At 46.4% G+C, this 20,392-nt stretch overlaps 1 protein-coding gene across 1 annotated transcript in view; it reads right to left on the reverse strand.

Annotated features, from left to right (window-relative positions):
• Positions 1-20,392, reverse strand: part of FRAS1 (Fraser extracellular matrix complex subunit 1) — a 328,899-nt gene that overhangs the window by 174,847 nt on the left and 133,660 nt on the right. The window contains exons 6-10 of the mRNA XM_060278390.2: positions 18,784-18,917; positions 13,631-13,714; positions 12,107-12,208; positions 11,829-12,020; positions 3,285-3,374 (exon numbers count right to left, since the gene is read on the reverse strand). Coding sequence (XP_060134373.2) covers positions 3,285-3,374; positions 11,829-12,020; positions 12,107-12,208; positions 13,631-13,714; positions 18,784-18,917 — 602 coding nt within the window. The remainder of the gene's footprint in view (positions 1-3,284; positions 3,375-11,828; positions 12,021-12,106; positions 12,209-13,630; positions 13,715-18,783; positions 18,918-20,392) is intronic.

Raw genomic sequence — 20,392 nt, forward strand, 5'->3', positions numbered from 1 at the left:
GGGAGTTGTAGTTCTGAGAGGGGGGGTTTCCTCTCAGCTGTCGGCACCCTTAGCAAACTACAGCTCCCAGAGGAGGGCTAGGGGAAGCCATGACTGTTTAAAGCAGCATCGTTGTGCTTTAAATGTGTGGTGTGAATGAGGCCACACATGTGCGCATAAAATGTACATCTGTACATGTCTTCAGATATAAAAATAGGCACCCCACCCCTTGACAAACAGCTAAACTAGCCTTGGAAAAGGAATGCTTTGCTCCACCGGCAAATGCTTTGATGCAGGCTTAGATGCTACAGTTCAGACAAAAATTGATCTTTTCCCCCTGCCTGTATTGATTACACTGTTAGGAGCCATTCAGTTGTACAAATGTAGCAGCTAATGTCATCATTCAATTGCCAGAATAAGGAAAGCCCTCAAAATCTGATCGCATCAAATTATGATAAAACTGCTAAACATTTGGGAGCAAGAGTGCTGTAAAACATTATCGAATGAGGTAATCCCATTCCAATAAAGCTGGCAATCGACAGAGAACATTTCAAGATTGTTTCCAAGCATCCTGAAAGTGCCTTCCTGTTGTGTAAACTCTCTCTCTCCTTAAAACACACTGTGATCAGACCCCAAGTGAGTGGGATAGTTTTGCCGTTGGGCAAAGGGCTGGAATAAATTTCCTTTGGGAACTTCTGTGATGTATAATTTGGCAGTCCTGGCTACTGCGAACCAATCTTGATTTTTGCCTAGAGTGACTGGGGCAACCCGTCAGATGGGCGGCAATCACCACCTGATTGACAGTCCATGAGGCCTGACAAAGCATGATGTACTGGTTGAAGTGCAGGAAAAGTCAATAGTCTCTCAGGGATGGCACCCGCCATTAATCATGGTGGTAGCCCAGCATGTTTATTTGTTCCTAAGGTGTTTATCGATTGCTGTTTTGGCTGCAAGCTGTTAGCAGCCTGGCTACCATTTTGCATCCTCCATCAGGCCCTGGTTCTATCGTCAATCAATCAAATTTTTATTACGATCATAGACCAGCATAAGGGGGGTGGGGTTTACAATCATTTAAAATCTGTGAAACGTTTTGGAAAGCTAAAATTATTAAAACAGAAGGTACAGTCATACCTCGGTTTAAGTACGCCTCGGTTTGAGTACTTTCAGTTTAAGTACTCCGCGGACCCGTCTGGAACGGATTAATCCACTTTCCATTACCTTCAATGGGAAAGTTCGCTTCAGATTAAGTATGCTTCAGGTTAGGTACGGACTTGCAGAACCAATTACACTCATACTTTGGGTTAAGTACGCTTCAGGTTGAGTACTCCGCGGACCCGTCTGGAATGGATTAATCCACTTCCCATTACTTTCAATGGGAAAGTTCGCTTCAGGTTTAAGTACACTTCAGGTTAAGTACAGACGTCCAGAACCAATTGTGTACTTAAACCGAGGTACCACTGTATATATAAAAGACTATAAGAAGCTAAAAGAAGGGTTAGGGGCAAGGAGGGAGGAGGTGAAAGAAACCTTCCCATTTTCTCAGGAATTAAGTAATTACCATCTCAAAGGAATGGCCAGACTACCAGGAAAGGCTATCACATAAGGCATTACAGTCATACCTCGGTTTAAGTACGCTTCGGTTTGAGTACTTTCAGTTTAAGTACTCCGCAGACCCTTCTGGAACGGATTAATCCACTTTCCATTACTTTCAATGGGAAAGTTTACTTCAGGTTAAGTACGCTTCAGTTTAAGTACTCCGCAAACTGTCTGGAACAGATTAATCCACTTCCCATTACTTTCAATGGGAAAGTTCGCTTCAGGTTTAAGTACACTTCAGGTTAAGTACAGACGTCCAGAACCAATTGTGTACTTAAACCGAGGTACCACTGTATATATAAAAGACTATAAGAAGCTAAAAGAAGGGTTAGGGGCATTAAATAAATGTGGAAAAGCATAAAAGATTAGTATATAAAAGGCTATGGCTATCAATTTACAAAGCACTCTGATATGAGTGTTTATTAATTCTAGTTTGTGGTGCAGGTCAAGGATATAGCATCATTCCAGGGATACATACATTCATTGCAGTGAGGAAATGACAGGGGCCACCAAAAAATGGCGGAGAATATTTGGGGGGAGGGGAATTCTGCATATTGGCCTACTTCTAGGGGAGCAAGAAAAGCCTCAGAAATTTTCTCAGGAAATTTCTCAGGAGTTCTCTGCTTAGCTCCTGTTTCCAATGCCCTTTCACCCAGAGGAAACTAAAAACCAGAGAGAAAGGCTCCTGGAATGTCTCTCATTACAGAGAAATGGGGCAAGAACCTAAGGACTGATTGATAGACACAGCCAGTTCCCAACATCCCAAAAGCTTGAATCATGGCCAAGAAACAGATCCCGGGCATTTCAGTCAAGAGCTGGCTTGACTCTTGCTGCAGACAAGGTATTCACATAGATGACAAATCTCCCGTTTTTTGTGGGAAACCCCCATATTTTAAACCGTTTCCCACTGGCAGCCCGGATTGGAAAAAATCCCGTAAATCCCCCGGATTTCTTACCTGCCAGGGGTGCTCCATTTTGGGTCCTGGCGCCGCCCGATTTCCGGTGCCCATACATGGGTAGCGTGGCACCGGAAGTCGCTTCTACGCATGTCCGGACATGCATAGACGTGACTTCCGGTGCCGCTCTGCCCATGACTGGGCACCGAAAATCGGGTAGAGCGGCACCGGAAGTTGCTTCTACGCATGTCCAGACATGCATAGAAGCGACTTCCGGTGCCGCGCCGCTGCTGATCCCGCATTTTTCGGCGGGAGACTTGGCAGCTATGGGTATGCAATGGCTCCCCATGAGTTCTCGAGAGCAAAGTCACAGTGCCATTCTATGCACTTTTGCTCAAAAGTTGTCCCACTGCAGTCAGTGGGGTTTACTGCCAGGTTAGTTGCACAACATAGAACTGATCGCTGAAAAGGGCAAAGGACCACAGAAGCTGCGAGCCATGCTAGCTGGGCACCCCATTCTGTTCCTCCTCTCATTTCAGATACGTCAACAAGCAAGGTTTGTATATTTTCCAGAACTCACTAGCTTAAGTGCTAGAATATTGCTTTTTTGAAAAGAAAAAAACAATAACAGATTCTTAGGGTGCAGAAATGTGTCTTTCAGCTAAGTAGATAGATTATGTGCAAGGTATAAATCTACAAGGCTCTGGTTATACAGCCTGTGCTTCTACGCTGATGGCTCCTCTTTGGGTGAATATCATTCTTCAATCCATCACCCAAACAGTTCTATGTGCCCCAAATTTTCAGGCTACTTACATATTTGGTACGCCCTTGGTGAACACAGGGCCTGCCTCTGGAAATGCATTCAGGACAACACTTGCCTTCTAAATGAACTAATTCTTCGCCCTGTGGAGAAAGAGGCAGCCGCAACATGACATTAGCATTAAAAAAAAAAATACAATGCTGGAAGAAGACATTGGGAGCCCGACCATTTTATTTTATTTTTTACTGGAATGCAGTCTTTAAGATCCTATTTCCCTTTATCACTCCTGGAGCTCATTCCATCACTCTTGGTTCTTTCCCAAAAGATATGCGTGCTTAAATACCTTTGTGGCTGCAGAACAATTCCCGCAAGCTCCCAGTCGAAATGCCACAAAACTGGCAAGGGATCAAAACGGGGATCCAGTTTCTGCTCTGGTTTGCCAGAAGCGGCTTTGTCATGCTGGCCACATGACCTGGAAGCTGTACGCCAGCTCCCTCGGCCAATAACACGAGATGAGTCGTCCACGACTGGACCTAATGGTCAGGGGTCCCTTTACCTTTACCTTACCACTCCTGTGAGGTAGGCCAGGCATAGATTAGGCTGCTGAGGGAGCGCAAAACTGCATGATTGCCACACTGAGACGCAAAGGCAAATGGGGACTTGAACCCAGGCTTCCCTGGTCAGGCCAAGGAGATAAAGGGAATGAAGATGGCTCTCCTGCTTCTCAGTTTATCCTTACAACAACCCTGTGATGTAGGTTAGGCTGGGAGAAGATGTCAGTAATTCGGCCGTCCCGGGGGCCAGCTGTTAGACTGGTCCCACAGGCCAAATATGTGATTGCTCTCACAAACATGATGAACAACACACAAGTCAGTAAATAAGACTTAACTGCTTTATTTACATATAAACAAATTGGAGCTGAGGCTCCAATACTTTGGCCACCTCATGAGAAGAGAAGACTCCCTGGAAAAGACCCTGATGTTGGGAAAGATGGAGGGCACAAGGAGAAGGGGACAACAGAGGACGAGATGGCTGGACAGTGTTCTCGAAGCTACGAACATGAGTTTGACCAAACTGCGGGAGGCAGTGGAAGACAGGAGTGCCTGGCGTGCTCTGGTCCATGGGGTCACGAAGAGTCGGACACGACTAAACGACTAAACAACAACAACAAACTGGGACGACTAAACAACTAAACAACGACTAAACAACAACAACAAACTACATCATGGCTCCCTCTCTCTGGCATAACAGCCAGTAAAGAGAAAGAACAAAGGAAAACAACAGTCCCACTTAGGAAGATTGTAAGACAAACATCCTGCCTACGTCACATCCACACTGTGGGAATGAAAACACATACAGTCATATGATACGCAATAACCCTATGACTGCAGACGGGGAATGAATCCTAACAGAAGATAGCTGGCCCAAGATTACCCAGTGGCTTTTACTGCTGTGGGGGGAATCTGACGCTTAGAAGATATTTGCCCTGTTTAGGGAAGTTTTTAATGACTGATGTTTTAATGTATTTTTAATCTTTTGTTGGAAGCCGCCCAGAGCGGCTGTGGAAACCAAGCGGAGTTATAAATAAATTATCATCATCATCATCATCATCATTCACAAAGGACATTTCTCTGGCCATCTGTGACAGCGGAGGCACACAGAGGAAGGCCTCAAAAGGTTATCCCGGCCCTCAGGCAGTGCTCATAGAATCAGAAGGGAACTTTGAGGTCAAGATATCCCCAGAGCTCTCAAGACAGCCTGTTGCACTGGCTCCATGTGCAGAAAGATGAAGTGTTAAGTACCAACCCTTGGAACTGAGCCCCAATAATGGACCTGAAACAGACCAGAAATGACACTTGTGTTTACTGTGTTTATGAATCGGTGCTATTTTTTCTGTTTTAAAAAAGAGGCTCCAGAACTCACCATGAACACCTCCCTTGTTCTCCCAAGTACCAGAAGAGAGTTCCAGTGAGTTCTGGCTTGAAAAAGTAAATTCCCAGGCTTCCCATAGGCATGCAAGGCTGCTGGATTAATGGGCCACTGGCCTGATCCAGTCGGTTGTTCTTAGGGATATGGGGTGAGAGGCATGAATTTAACTTTGCTTTGTAAACACTAACGGTTGTTCCCCAGTCCCTACCAAAAAAAGAGAAGAAAACCCTACAAAAACAACTCATCCCCCTGGAACAAGGAAGAGGGAGCAAGCTTGTTTTTTCTTGCTCTGGAGGGTAGGACTCGAACCGATGGTTTCAAGTTGCAAGAAAAGAGATTCTGACTAAAGATTCAGAAAAGGCCTTCTGACAGCAGGAGCTGTTTGACAGTGGAACAGACTTCCTTGGGAGACGATGGACTCCCCTTCCTTGGAGGTTTTTAAGCAGCGGTTGGGTGGCCATCTGTCATGGATGCTTTAGCTGAGATCCTGGCATTGCAGGGGGTTGGACTAGATGACCCTTGGGTCCCTTCCAACTGTCCAATTCTATGAATCTATGGTTCCTCTGAAGGCAACAATTCGTTGAGTCTTCACGGGGAAAGCTTTGATCAATGTTTGATCACCTCTGGGAAGTGTGCTTCTAGGAAAGGGAGGTTAAACTATTTATACATCTGTTGCAAAAATTATGCGGTATGGAAAGAGCCCTTGTCACAGTACATATTGTTAACATTCCCGGTTGGTGCTGTTACCTTCCCCAGCACGCACAAGAGCCCACTTCATATAAAGAGCGAGGACAAAAATGCATGGGGTGGGGTCCTCTCTGCCAAAAAATGTCCGCCTGCCTGCCAAGATTCAGAACCGCGGAGGATCGTTTAAGATAACGGTCTCATTTTTCGCTGCCCAGCTTACAATGCGAGGCCACGGGCCACGGGAATGGCAGCGAGGCTGTTGAAGTGAAAGCCTCTTCAAAGGTCTGCGCAATAGTTTGCGCCTCGTGTGATCCCCGTGGCAACGCTAGGTTCTGAAAAGGGGAAATGAAGAAAGAAAGCACTTGTTCTCTGACATTTTCTCCTCAGAACATCATGCCCTCCCGTTCTGTTGGGGGGTGGGGACCCTCTTAAGAGCAGTCCTGCAGGATCAGACCCGGGGTGGCATTCAGCTAAGCCCTACTCAGAGTAGAACCGCTTGAAATTAATGACCCTAAGTTGGGCGTGTCCATTAATTTCAAGGGATTTACTCTGAGTAGGACGAGCGTGGAATACCACCTCAAAGGCCTAGTTGGTCCAGCAGCCTTTATCACTGGTGCCAACATAGGGCCTCTGAGAAGCCCACAAGCAGGATAGGAGCACAGGGATGTTCTCTTGCTCAGGATATTCCATAACCAGTATTCAGGAACACCCTTCCTTAAGCGGGGCTACCTTTGAAGGTGACTCGGAAAATACAACTAATCCAGAACGCGGCAGCTAGACCGGTGACAAGGAGTGGCCACTGGAACCATATAACACCGGTCCTAAAGGACCTACACTGGCTCCCAGTAGGTTTGCGAGCACAATTCAAATTGTGGTTCTGACCTTTAAAGCTCTAAATGGCCTCGGCCCTGAATACCTGAAGGAGCATCTCCACCCCTATCGTCCACTAAGGTCCAGCTCTGAGGGCCTTCTGGCAGTTCCCTCACTGTGAGAAGTGAAGTTAGAGGGAACCAGACAGAGGGCCTTTTCGGTAGCGGCACCCGCCCTGCGGAAATGCCAAATAGATAAACAGCTATTTGACTTTTAGAGAACATCTGAAGGCAGTCCTATATCAGGATGCTTTTAATCTGTGGTGTTCTGTTGTGTTGTTGCTGCTGTAGCTGTTGTGTTTCTGTATATTATGCTGGAAGCCATCCAAAGTGGTTGGGGCAACCCAGTCAGATGGGCGGCGTATAAGCACCGCATTTTTCTGTGTATAAGACGCTGCTTTTTTGCTTTTAAAAAAAAAGGCAAAAATTGGGTGTCGCCTTATACACAGATAGTGAATGCCAGAGGGGTGATGTGTGGTTAATGGCAGCAGCAAACAAGAGACTGGCAGTGGTGACTGGGCGGGTGATTGGTGGCTGTGGCAAGGCCTGCTGGTGATTGGCTGTGGCTGTGGCTGTGGCAAGTGGGAGGACAGGCTGTTGGTGGCGGCTGCGGCAAGGTGTGCTATCGGCAGTGGCGGAAAAGTGGGTGAGCGATTGGCGGAAGTGACCCCCCCACACACAAAAAAGCTAAACAACTTAATTTCTTAATTTTGGGTTTTAAAAAATAGGGGTTGTCTTATACATGGGGGTGTCTTATACACGGGAAAATATGGTAAATTATTATTATTATTATTATTATTATTATTATTATTATTATTATTATTATTATTTGCTGGGCCTGAACTCCTTTTATACAAAGCTACTGTGGTTCACATTAGCACTGCTCATGCCACACAATGTGCTGTCGCCGCTTCTCAAATGCAGCTATAGCTGTTCATTGTGAAGGAACAGGCGTATTAACCCAAGCCTCAAAAAGAAACAGAAGCCCCCGCCGTGCTCAGGAAAAGATCTTAAGCGCCCACAGTGGCACCCTTTTAAAAATGTCCCAGAATGCCTAGGATATTGCTCTCTCTCTCTCTCTCTCTCTCTCTCTCTCTCTCTCTCTCTCTCTCTCTCTCTCTCTCTCTCAGAACAGCAGAGGTGAGGCGGGAGCCAACAAGAGAGGATTGTGGGATTTCCCGGGGCAGTTCAATGCCTGCCAACAAGCTCCACCCTTCTCCCAGTCATCTGGTGATCAATAAATAAATGCAAGCCCACATTTGTCAGAGAACTTAAGAGACAGCCACCTGAAACTCGCTGCTTGTCGATAGGCTCATCCCAACCAGTTTGCTGGAAGCGTGTAAAATGAGTTTCTTTTCTTGCATAGGCTCCACAATTCTGTCCCTGCCTGCCTGCCCTGCCTACGCCAGTGGCCTCGTTGCCGCTTAAACAGAGTTATGTGACCAGAAAAGTTAATTCTTCCCCAACGAAGGATGAAACCCCCGGAGACCCGGCTTCAATTTAGCTCCGGTTTACTGATGCAAATGTCCTAAATACAGAACTACCTGGGAAGATTCAGGAGGGTTTTGAAAGCAGGTGGAAGGGGAGAGAGAAGCTACCTGCTGCTTTTGTTGCCGACTTTATAAAATATTTCGGTGGAATGGCACCGATGACACCTCTGGGGGCTGCTGAGCTAGAATACATAACTGGTAATAAGCCGCGGAGTGTGCACTTTGGACTAAAAAATACATATCTATCCATCTAAAGTTAATCCAAATTCCACATCCAAAAGAGTCGAGTTCGGCTGCCCCTGTAAATAATGCAAATTTGCGAAATGTCTCTTACTTTGCATAATTGATGCTGTGAATCCTTACACACACACACACACACACACACACACACACACACACACACACATTATCTAGCGTCATTTATTCTGAAGCAAGGGCAAGAAAGGTGGCAAGACGGTATGGACCCCCTACCCAGTTGTCAGGAGCAATTGCAGCTAGGGCTGGGACCCCATAGCTCTTGTGCACAGCTGCCCCATAAGCTGCCAGGGTTGGGTATGTGGGCATCTGTGGCAGGAGGGGGGAGAAAGTGGGCAGCCCCACTGCCGAGAGCGTGGACAAAGGAATGCACACAGCAGATGGTTAACTTTTATAGTCAAAGATAACACTTGCATCACTTCTACAGCTTTGGATATCTATGAATACCAATCTAGTGGCTAGGCAGCTATTTCCAGGTCCATGCTCTATGGAGCAGTTGCAGCAATATGGGAACCACTCCCCTTCCACCAGCTTATGTACCTTCACTCGACGGGCTGCACACATACAGCCAGAGACTGTGCCTGCATGGAAACTTCCTCTGCTCCTCCCCTTTCAGTCCCTTCAGTTCTGGGTTACTGTTGTGCTGGAGAAGTGTGGTGAATATTTCACTTGCCTGGCCTGCCTCTTCCTCCGACCCAAGCTTCCTCAACTTCGGCCCCTCCAGATGTTTTGAGACTACAATTCCCATCGTCCCTGACCACTGGTCCTGCTAGCTAGGGATCATGGGAGTTGTAGGCCAAAAACATCTGGAGGGCCGAGTTTGTGGAAGCTTGCTCCAACCCCTCCTGTGGTCCACCCCTCCAGCTCTGAAGTTTCCCTTGCCTCTGACTCTTGTCTCTTGACTGATTGTCAGAGACTGACAGGATGAAGAAGAGTGGGGGGTGGCGCCTGCCCTAGACCTCCCTCCTCCCAAGGATGACACCGAAGACGACTTAGACCCTGGATCATGGTGGTGGGACACTGGAGAGCAGTCTGGGGAAGGGACGAGGTGGGAGATGTAGGAGCAGGAGCTTGGAGCGATCAAAGGGGGGTGGGGTGTCAGAAGAAAGAGGCCCTTCTAAAACAGGCTGAGAGTTGTAGTAAGTTGCTGAATTGCAACTTATTAAAGGTAAAGGGGCCCCTGACCACCAGGTCCAGTTGTCTCCGACACTGTGGTTGCGGTGCTCATCTCGCTTTTTAGGACGAGGGAGCCGGCGTTTGTCCGCAGGCAGCTTCCGGGTCATGTGGCCAGCATGACAAAGCTGCTTCTGGCGAACCAGAGCAGCGCACGGTAACGCCGTTTACCTTTCCGCCGGAGCGGTCCCTATTTATCTACTTGCACTTTGATGTGCTTTCGAACTGCTAGGTGGGCAGCAGCTGGGACCGAGCAACGGGAGCTCACCCCGTTGCAGGGATTTGAACTGCCGACCTTCTGATCAGCAAGTCCTAGACTCTGTGGTTTAACTTAAAACCATGGAGAGACCTGGTCTGAATAGAGACACTGGATTCTTATCTCATTATACACGATAAAGCTATTTTTAGCCATCTCACCCCTTGCTTTTTCCTGTAAGACCACTTGCAGTCATTAACAGTCGTCCACAGGTTTATCCCACCTATCAGCCAATGACCCATTTCCACCACCCTTCTGAGTAATACCCCTCCCCACCCTCTCACTATATATAAGGGTCTGGTGACTTCTGTTTCAGTGTATCTGAAGAAGTGTGCATGCACACAAAAGCTCATACCAATGACAAACTTTGTTGGTCTCTAAGGTGCTACTTAGAAGGTGCTACTTAGTAGTGATGTATGGAAGTGAGAGCTGAACCATAAAGAATCACCGAAGAATTGACGCTTTTGAATTATGGTGCTGGAGGAGACTCTTGAGAGTCCCATGGACTGCAAGAAGATCAAACCTATCCATTCTGAAGGAAATCAGCCCTGAGTGCTCACTGGAAGGACAGATCGTGAAGCTGAGGCTCCAATACTTTGGCCACCTCATGAGAAGAGAAGACTCCCTGGAAAAGACCCTGATGTTGGGAAAGATGGAGGGCACAAGGAGAAGGGGACGACAGAGGACGAGATGGTTGGACAGTGTTCTCGAAGCTACGAACATGAGTTTGACCAAACTGTGGGAGGCAGTGGAAGACAGGAGTGCCTGGCGTGCTCTGGTCCATGGGGTCACGAAGAGTCGGGCACGACTAAACGACTCAACAACAACAAAAGGTGCTACTGGAAGGAATTTTTTAGTTTGTTTGAGATTTGTAGTGTGAGTGCAGACTCAAACAGAGAGGAGTCAGAGATTGCCCTGCTACCCAGCAGCGGGACAAACCCAGTCCTGCTGGCTCACCTCCCCCTCTGACACCCCAACCGAGGAAAGTCCTGCCCGTTGCTGAGCAACAGGCCAGACATGCCCAGAGGAGGAACCCACCCCCCTTGACTCAGCCTTTGTCTGCTTTGAAGAGATCCAGAGTGTGAGGCTAGAGGGGAAGGGTGGGGCCGGCCATTGGTCAGTTTCAGCAATGGATCCTGCTGGATTAGGCCGAGTCAGAGGAACTCTGTTGCGTTGCCATTTTCTGTGAATAAAATCTAATTGCATTTCCTGCCTCACATTATTCCTGCCCTGTGGGTGACCTGCGCTTGCCTTGCAATTCCTTGACACTGGTCCCGTTCCCCACAAATCGCTGGCCCCCTCTCCAGAGCCAGACTCCAACACCTCTCCCCCCCCCATACACACTCATCAGCATCCTGCCAGTCCCTGGTGCCCACCCCAAATGAACCATAACCAGGGAATATCTGTGAAATATTTGAAAAATCATGGTTTGCAACTAAGTGCATCGGTAGGGTTTACTTAAATCAAGCAGTTAAAAGTATTGTCCAGATTAATTGTAGAACAGTTCAAAAACGGAAAATCCAGGGTTAAAAATATAAACAAGAGAAGAAACCGCAAAAGGGGACAGGGGAGTCTGACATGTAACATAGCTGCCAAGTTCTCCCTTTTTTTAAGGGAAATGCCTTCATGCTGAATAGGCTTCCTCGCGAGAAAAGGGAAAACTTGGCAGCTATGACATGTAATGATATTGGAAGTACGAGACTGTAAGATGTGTATCCGTAAATTATTGAAAGCTGAAAATAAAATTTATAATGGTTTTATCAAAACAAAACAAAACATAACAAATAAAACACAACCCCCAGATTCCCAGCTTTCATTTCTGCTGTTCCTGTTGGATTGTTTAGTTTTTAGTTAGTGTTTCTGGGAATCTTCTATGTAAATAAATAAGAGAACTACAGTAGATAGTTAAGGTGGCTCAAAAAGCGGTCATTTTCTTACCGGGGCACACTCCACCTTGGCACACCCTCCGTGCCAGCAAGAGACTCGCCCTCCGTCACACATGCAGAACTCGCACCCGGTACCGTTCCACATCTCGTCGTGGTACCTTACGACGCCGTCATGGACGCAGCTCCCCTTGGAGGGGACGCATTCCTCGCAGCAAACTCCAGGACGCTGTATTTTGCTCTCCCCCTAGGAACACGCAATTCAGATGCCTCGTGAAAAGAGAGAACAGCAAACGGCCAGGATTCTCCCAGGATTCCAAGCTCAGGAATTACCTTCTCACAGGTCACAGGTGTGCAGGTCTGCCTCAGACACCTGGGCTCCCCTCTGTCGCAGACACAGGTTGTGCAGGCATCTTTCTGCCACTGCTCGCCGTGCTGCGCAACAGAAATAAAGGTTAAGTACTCCATTCAGGTTAACCGCTAGTGTCCACATGGGGTGGAGAACACCACCAAACAGCCTGATGAAGACTGAGCATCCACAAAACGGTGGCTGGCTGTTGGGAGGAGAAAAATGAAAAACTGGGGGGGGGGGTTAGGAGAAACCAAATGGAGTATCCTGAGCAGGCACACATAGAATAATAGAATTGTAGGGAAGGGGCCATGAGGGTCATCTAATCCAAGCCCCTGGAACATGTGCAGAGGAGGGTGACCAAAGTGATCAAGGGTCTGGAAACAAAGCCTTATGAAGAACAGTTGAAGGAGTTGGTTATGTTTAGCCTGGAAAAGAGACTGAGAGGAGAAAGGATGGCCATCTTCAAATATCGAAAGGGTTGTCCCATGGAAGAGGGAAGAAGCTTGTTTTCTCCTGCTCTGGAAGGTACAGTGGTACCTCTACTTACGAATAACTCTACTTACGAATGTTTCTACTTACGAACGGAACTCCGTCCGCCATCTTGGATGCAGTTTAGATAGGATTTTTTCTACTTATGAATTTTTAGATAGGGTTGCTTCGACTTACGATTTTTTTCTCCCAATGCATTCCTATGGGATTCGACTTACAATTTTTTTCGACTTACGAATGTGCGTTCGGAACACATTAAATTCGTAAGTAGAGGTACCACTGTAGGACTTAAACCAATGGCTTCAAGTTGCAGGAAAAGGGATTCCGACTAAACATCAGGAGAAACTTCCTGGCAGTAAGAGCTGTTTGACTGTGGAACAGTCTCCCTTGGGAGGCGGTGAACTCTCCTTCCTTGGAGGCGTCTAAGCAGAGTTTGGATGGTCATCTGTCATGGACGCTTCCCACATTGTGGGGGGTTGGACTAGATGACCGGTGGGGTCCCTTCCAATTCTATGATTCTATGAATGCAGGAATCTTCCACCCAACTCGAGGTTCAAGCCCATGACCCTGAGATGAAGAGTCTGGTGCTCTACCAAATGAGCTCTCCCAGCTTGACAACTTAAAATGTATTCCTGATTTTTTAAAAATAAATAAATGCTAAGCTCTGTCCTGGATCGCCAGGGCCTGTTATCTCCCACCCAGCCTCGCCCTCCTCTTCTTGCACACCACTTTTCAAACTATGTTAACAGGAATGGCCTTATCTACACTGGCCTGTGAATTGAGTTGTCTCTCGCCAGCACATTCCTTTCTACTTCTTAATCCCCTTCATTCATTTCGTCAGGCTTCCCAGGAAGAAGAAAAGCAGCAGGTTGTTAAAAAGAAGAAGAAGAAAGGGAGTGGGGGAGAAGTCGTTTATGCCGGCAAAAGCCTCGAGTGCCGGGAGAGGAACAGAAATGTGTCATATGCAGCCCACGCCAAGTCGATTCCTGCCTGCTCTCATCAAAGGGTCCCCTTACCTCATATGCTCTCCCAGGTGCAGAGCAGGATTTCGGAGTGCATTTTGGGCAACACCTCCCAGCAGGTACAACCGCACTTTCATCCTGAGCATTGGGGAAAGGGTGGGTGGAAGGAAATAAATTGCATATAATAAGAGAGACACCAGACGTGGGAATTATAAGGCCAGAACGAACCAGACCGTATAGGAATTTATTCGTATATGCAACCACGGCAGCAAGAATGTTACTTGCCCCCCCTAAAAAAAAAAATGGAAAAGAAGAAGAAGTCCCAGCAAAAGAAGAATGGATACAAACATTTACCGTGTTTCTCATATTATAAGACACGTCTTATATTTATTTTTTCCTGAAAAAAACACACCATGGCTTATTTTCAAGGGATGTCTTATTTTTTAATTAAGTACCGGTACCGGTATCTGTACAGACCACAGACCTGCTCCCACCGGGTCTTCGCGCGCGGCAGGCAAAGGCTGCAGCCGGGTTCTAGGGCTGCGCGCGCTGCGTGCTGAGGCTGCAGCCAGGTCCCGGGGGTTAACGCGGCAGCAGCAACCCTTCTTTGCCACAGAACTGCTCCCACCACCCAGTACGGCTTATATTTTTCCACCTCAGGAAAATCCTGCCATGCCTTATTTTGTAGGGATGCCTTAAAATATGAGAAACACAGTATGGAATATGCAGAAAAGGCGAAACTTACCGGAAAAATAAGAAATCAAGATAACAAACTCCTTATAAAAGAATGGAAATGGTTTATGGAATATTTGCAAATAAACTGTAAACAGATAAGAACACTGGCGGGATTATTGTAATAATCTGCAGTTTTATAAGAGTATATATTTAAAGTAGACAAATAAAGGATAAAATTAAGTGAATTTGGATATGCAGAAAATATTAAAAGGAAACTGAAGGAACCGCAGAAAGAGGGGGAAGGGAGTTTTGAAATGCTGAAATGATTATAAAATCATTGAAATGTATAAAATTGAAGATCATAAAATCATTTTTAAGAGACAGACAGACAGACAGACGGACGGACAGATGGACAGTCAGATACCATATCAATAAGGAAATGTTTCACTTGGCAGGGCATGGAGCAGAGCAAATAGCGAAAGCTCTCAAAGTCTAGTGCCGAGTCTAGTGCCCTCCATAGACCCCCCTGCCAAAAGATGAGGCAAAGAGGGGGCTAGATCTCCCCTTAACTTTGCCCTGGGTACCTAAGCCCCTTTCCTCCAGGATGATCAGGTAAAATGACTGCAGCTGTAGGCATGGCTAACTGGTAAAGGCAAAGGATAGATACAGCCTATTTTCTAGCACCCAACAACCTTATGCCATCTTGCCTGCTGGGCCTGGGGAGGCCAGCAAGGGAGAAAGTAAGTGAACTGGACTGAGCACTAAATGTGTGGAAAGAGAGATACAGGCAGGCAGAGAGAGAGAAGAGTTGAGACTGAGGGCGAAGAGGCCACTCTGTTCTGTTGTTCTACAATATTAATGAACTGTGTCTCGGGATCCCTTTTGCATTTAATTTTTGATTATTCGCGCTGTATCACCTTGACATATCCTCCTCCAGCACTCTCAAAAGCACATCCAAGGGTCCCCGATTCCCCCCCCCTTGGAGACCCCAAGGGAACAGCGGAAGCTTTGCAACTTCAAGTCATAGCTGCCAAGTTATCCCTTTTTAAAAGGGATTTTCCCTTATGCTGAATAGGCTTCCTCGCGAGAAAAGGGAAAACTTGGCAGCTATGGACTTCAAGTCCAACTCTGAGATCGCTCAAATCTCGATGGGAGCCACTGATTCATTGGAGAAAAGCAAAGGCGCTGGTATCCTCAGATTATGGGGAGCCCATAGCACCCCATTCTACACTGTGCTGGCTTGAGGGTGGGCATTCTCGTCCTACTCTGAGGATGACTCCCTTGCAGGCTCTCCTACCGCACAACCGCACAGGAGCAAGCAAATGCAAAATAGGCTACAGGCCCCAGAAAGACTGCTCATGGCTCTCCCAAGCAGTAGCAGCTACTGGAAAGCAAGCCTTTGTCCCCATCTTGCCCAACTCAGCCAACAAGGGTTCCCTCGGGAACTGCCTTGGGCTGAGCCGGAAGAGTCTCTGGCAATCACTGCCGCTTGCCCTGTGCACCCCCAGCAAAACAGGGTAGCTGTCGTCAGCGATGTCCCTTGAAGAGGAGACAGACCCAGCCTTTGCTGGCCTCCTAGCCTCGAGGAGGCAATGGAAATCTTTCACTTTGGGAGAAGGAACGAAGACACAGCGTTGCCTTACTGATGGACACTTTGCCAGTACAGGAATGAAAAATGAGAGAGAAGAATGAACAAGGTAGGAGCCTCACCATTAAGGTTAATGCATTTTCCATTAGAGCCTCATCTTAGGAAATCTATCAAACATTCTGAAACATTCTGAAAATTAGCTAAAGGGGGAATTGGGTTGCTATTACTGCAGTAACCCGAGGCCTGCAGGTCTGATTATTCACACCCTCCTTGTCTCACCGACACATCTCTTCCACATTCTAATGACTGGCTGATTAAATAATAGTGCGATCAGTGGCAAAGATGTGGGGCGAGATGAAAACGTTCAAGAATCTCCCATCAACTTGTCCTGAAGCTCATTTCTTTAAACTCTTCGTGTTTTGCGATGCATCCGAGCCAGCGCAGAGCATTTTAGCATGCTGCCTGAAAACGGTTTTATGCTCTCGTCAGAAAAGGAACTGGCATTAATCTGTTAGAGGAAATAGGTTGGTTATATCTTTATGAACTAATCCTCTGACATGACAATACCTTCTGGGGGGGGGTGAGTTGTTTGGCTCTTAACTGCCATTAAATGTTACTGCGTTATAAATTCTTCTAAAATTGGGAGGGGAGAATCTAATAAAGGAACTGGGTATTACTAATGTGAACACCTGGCTGCTTTCAACGCAGGTGAGAAGATGTTAAGAGAGAAAATAAATTTATGAGGATGAAGATTGTTTGCTGAATGCCTTCCCCGGCCAAGGTTTTAGCTGCTAACCTGGATGACTAAGCCCACATATCAAGGGCGCTGTTCAGTGAATGTAAAAAAGGAATGTGCAGAGCAGCAAAAAAAATAATAAAGGTAGCAACCTCCTGACACCAGCTGTAATTTGGAGGGTGGTACTCAGCAATGAAGAATGGAAACAGGGCTCTCTACAAATGAGTTGGGAGGAAATGTAGCCGCCTTCTTTCTTGGCAGGAACGTTTTGTATTGATCTGAATAAAGGCCACACTCTGCCCCACCAAATCCAGCTTGTATGAAATCTGAGTGAGGCCTAGAATTGTGCTCTTACAGGCAGCAAAGTTAAAATGGGTATATGTGGCATGAGACATCTCAGGCCTATGGAATAAAAGCAGGTTGGAGACCCTACAATTTCAAAAGACCAAGGGAGTGACCACCTATGTGAAGGTTGGATTATTTAAAACCAACAGAAGGCCTGGTGTGGATGCAGGAAGGAAGAAATAGAGAACGCTGGAGAGAACTCAAAGAGGTCCATCTCCAACATGGATGTGAGATGCTGAAGGAGGAGGAAGAAGAAGGTGGCAGAGAATATGTAAGACATCTCTTTTTGGGGTGTGGCCTATATTCAGGGGAAGCTTATATTTGGACCCAAAGGGATGCAGATGGTCTAAACCACTGAGCCTCTTGGGCTTGCCAATCAGAAGTTCGGCAGTTCGAATCCCCGCAACGGGGTGAGCTCCCATTGCTCTGTCCCAGCTCCTGCCAAACTAGCAGTTCAAAAGCACACCAGTCCAAGTAAATAAGTAGGTACCGCTACAGCGGGAAGGTCAACGGCATTTCCGTGCGCTCTGGTTTCTGCCACGGTGTTCTGTTACGCCAGAAGCAGTTTAGTCATGCTGACCACATGACCCAGAAAGCTGTCTGTGGGAAAATGCCGGCTCCTTCAGCCTGAAAGCAAGATGAGCGCCGCAACCCCATAGTCGCCTTTGACTGGACTTAACTGCCCAGGGGTCCTTTACCTTTTACCTTTTATTTATATTTGGACCCAATCAGAACATGGTTGTTGTTGTTGTTTTTAAAAAAGTCACATTGCCAGAAAGTCTCTGTTTTCCAGAAATGGCAACAATAGCCATGGGCCACTGAGGAAGAAGTCCCTAATAATTGTTTCCCATAACAGGCTACAAAATTCACAGGATGCTTTGGGGAAGGCATGGCTCTTAAAGTGGCACGAAAGTGCTTTAAATGTATAGTGTGGGTGTGACTTTAGTCTCTCCTGTATATCCTGTTTCTCTCCAAAGCTTAAGCATGCAAGTTTCTCTGTCTGTCTACCCCCCTGTTCCTACACAAGTATCTTCTTACTCCATCCTTATTTTGGCTTTTCTAATCCAAGCCTCATTGAACCTACCTCTGCTCAGGGTGATTTGGTTCCACGTCCTCTAGAACCACGGTGGGGCCACCTCACTGTTATCAATAGTAATACAACTGCAAACATTTTCTCGCTCAAAGAGGAGATTTGGCATCACGTCGCAAGCAATGTAATGCATGTCACATTGCCATGCAGTCAAACTAAACTACATGACGTCGACACAAAGCCAAGTCAGAGTTAAGGCAATAACAGTTTTGCTCCATTCCTCTCCGAGGAGTCATTTTGCTGGGTGCAAAAGTTTTCATGAAATGCCTGTCCCTTCCCCTTTTTTAAAGCTCAGCTCCAGTTAGTCACAGTACAGTGGTACCTTGGTTTAAGTACACGATTGGTTCCAGAAGTCTGTACTTAATCTGAAGTGAACTTTCCCATTGAAAGTAATGAAAAGTGGATTAATCCGTTCCAGATGGGTCCGCGGAGTACTCAACCTGAAGCGTACTTAACCCGAAGTATTAGTGTAATTGGTTCTGGAAGTCCGTACTTAACCTGAAGCGTATTTTAACCAGAAGTGAACTTTCCCATTGAAAGTAATGGAAAGTGGATTAATCTGTTCCAGATGGGTCCGCGCAGTACTTAAACTGAAAGTACTCAAACCGAAGCGTACTTAAACCGAGGTATGACTGTAGAGGAAACAGATAAAGTTAAGACAATGCCTTGTTTTTTCAGTACCTGGATGGCAAAGTTGAACATTGAAAATAAATAATAACAATTTTTTTAAAAAAAAAGTTGAATAAATGCAGAGAAGTCTTGCACGATCTTACCTCTTTACACAATATAGGCTGACAAACTACGGTGAAGCACTGCGCAGTCCCGTTCCGACAGACACATCTGGCACACTTGCTGGGCCGCCACTCCTCACCATCCAGGTACGTTTGACCATCGAAAGAGCAAGGCTCTAAAAAGGCATTGAAGAACATTGGTTTTTTCCCTAGCTTCATGGGACATTCTAGAGCAGGGCTGGTGAACCTCTGGCCTCCAGATGTTCATTACGTCTGGCTCCCATCAGGCTCAGACAGCATGCTGAACAGCCAGCAATGGTTCAGAAACATCTGGAAGGCCAAAGGATTCCTACCCCTACTCTAGAGTCAGTGAGGTTATACACTTCTTCGTTTTTCAAAGAGCAATCTCACAACATCAGGCATATCTGTAACGCTTCCGTAGTTACGTTGTCCTCTGAATCTGTCCCTTGTGGTCAAGGAGGGATTCAGAAGCACATGGAAAGTCTTCCATTTCAAATGAGAAATTTGTGGTCCTCTGGTGTATCCCTATTTTCCCCCTTTCCCAAGAGCAAAATAATCATGGAAGAATGGAAAGATACCTTCCGCCATGAGCATCAGGGTGAAGGAGGGGAGTAGGTTGCTGTTTTCATTTTGATTATATATTTTGTGGCTTTGTATTTTGATTTTGTTCTGTGAACCACCCTGAGACCTCCAGGTATAGGGCGGTAGAAGAAGAAGAAGAAGAAGAAGAAGAAGAAGAAGAAGAAGAAGAAGAAGAAGAAGAAGAAGAAGAAGAAGAAGAGGAGGAGGAGGAGGAGGAGGAGGAGGAGGAGGAGGAGGAGGAGGAGGAGGAGGAGGAGGAGGAGGAGGAGGAGGAGGAGAAGGAAGAATTGTGCCTCAATTCCCAGTTTTCATGCTCTAATTTGTAAATCTGCCTAGAATCGATGCACACACAACTGAACAGGCATGGAATTCTGCATGATCTTGAACGTTCCCTCATTAAAGGTATCATGTAAATGCAAATCAGAGATCACACAGGAAGCCAGAAAGTCAGTCTTAAATGATGCATAAATGTGTGTTGCGGTCAATCCCTTCTGCTACATGGCTCCTCAGAAAGCCACATGGCCGGGGACATGCAAAGAAAGAGAGAGTCCATGTGGTGTAGTGGTTAGAGTGTTGGACTAGGACCTGGGAGACCAGGGTTCAAATCCCCAAGTAGCCATGAAGCTCACTGCGTAACCTACCTCACAGGGTTGCTGTGAGGATAAAATGGAGAGGAGAACTATGTACATGAGTTCTTTGGAGGAAAGGGGTATAGATGGTTTAATAATGAAAGAGGCAGCTGTGAGCCACTGAGAGGACAGCCCAGCACAAAACAGGTTGCGGTGGGAAAAGGTGAGCCTAGGTTGGCATTTTCAGGGCACCAAAGTTAAGCCAAGAGGACACTATCAGCACCTAAATAATAATGAATCTTTGGCCTATTAAAATGTGGTGGTGGTGGTGGGGGGTGTTTTTGTTTGTTAATATGTTAGGTATTTTTGTGTTTTTATATTGTAAGCCTCCCTCTGATCCCCAGATGAAGGGCAGTATAATAAGATAATAATAATAATAATAATAATAATAATAATAATAATAATAATAATAGTAATAT

The sequence above is a fragment of the Zootoca vivipara genome, chromosome Z1, assembly GCF_965207765.1.
Source record: "Zootoca vivipara chromosome Z1, rZooViv2.hap1.1, whole genome shotgun sequence".
Lineage (NCBI taxonomy): Eukaryota > Metazoa > Chordata > Lepidosauria > Squamata > Lacertidae > Zootoca > Zootoca vivipara.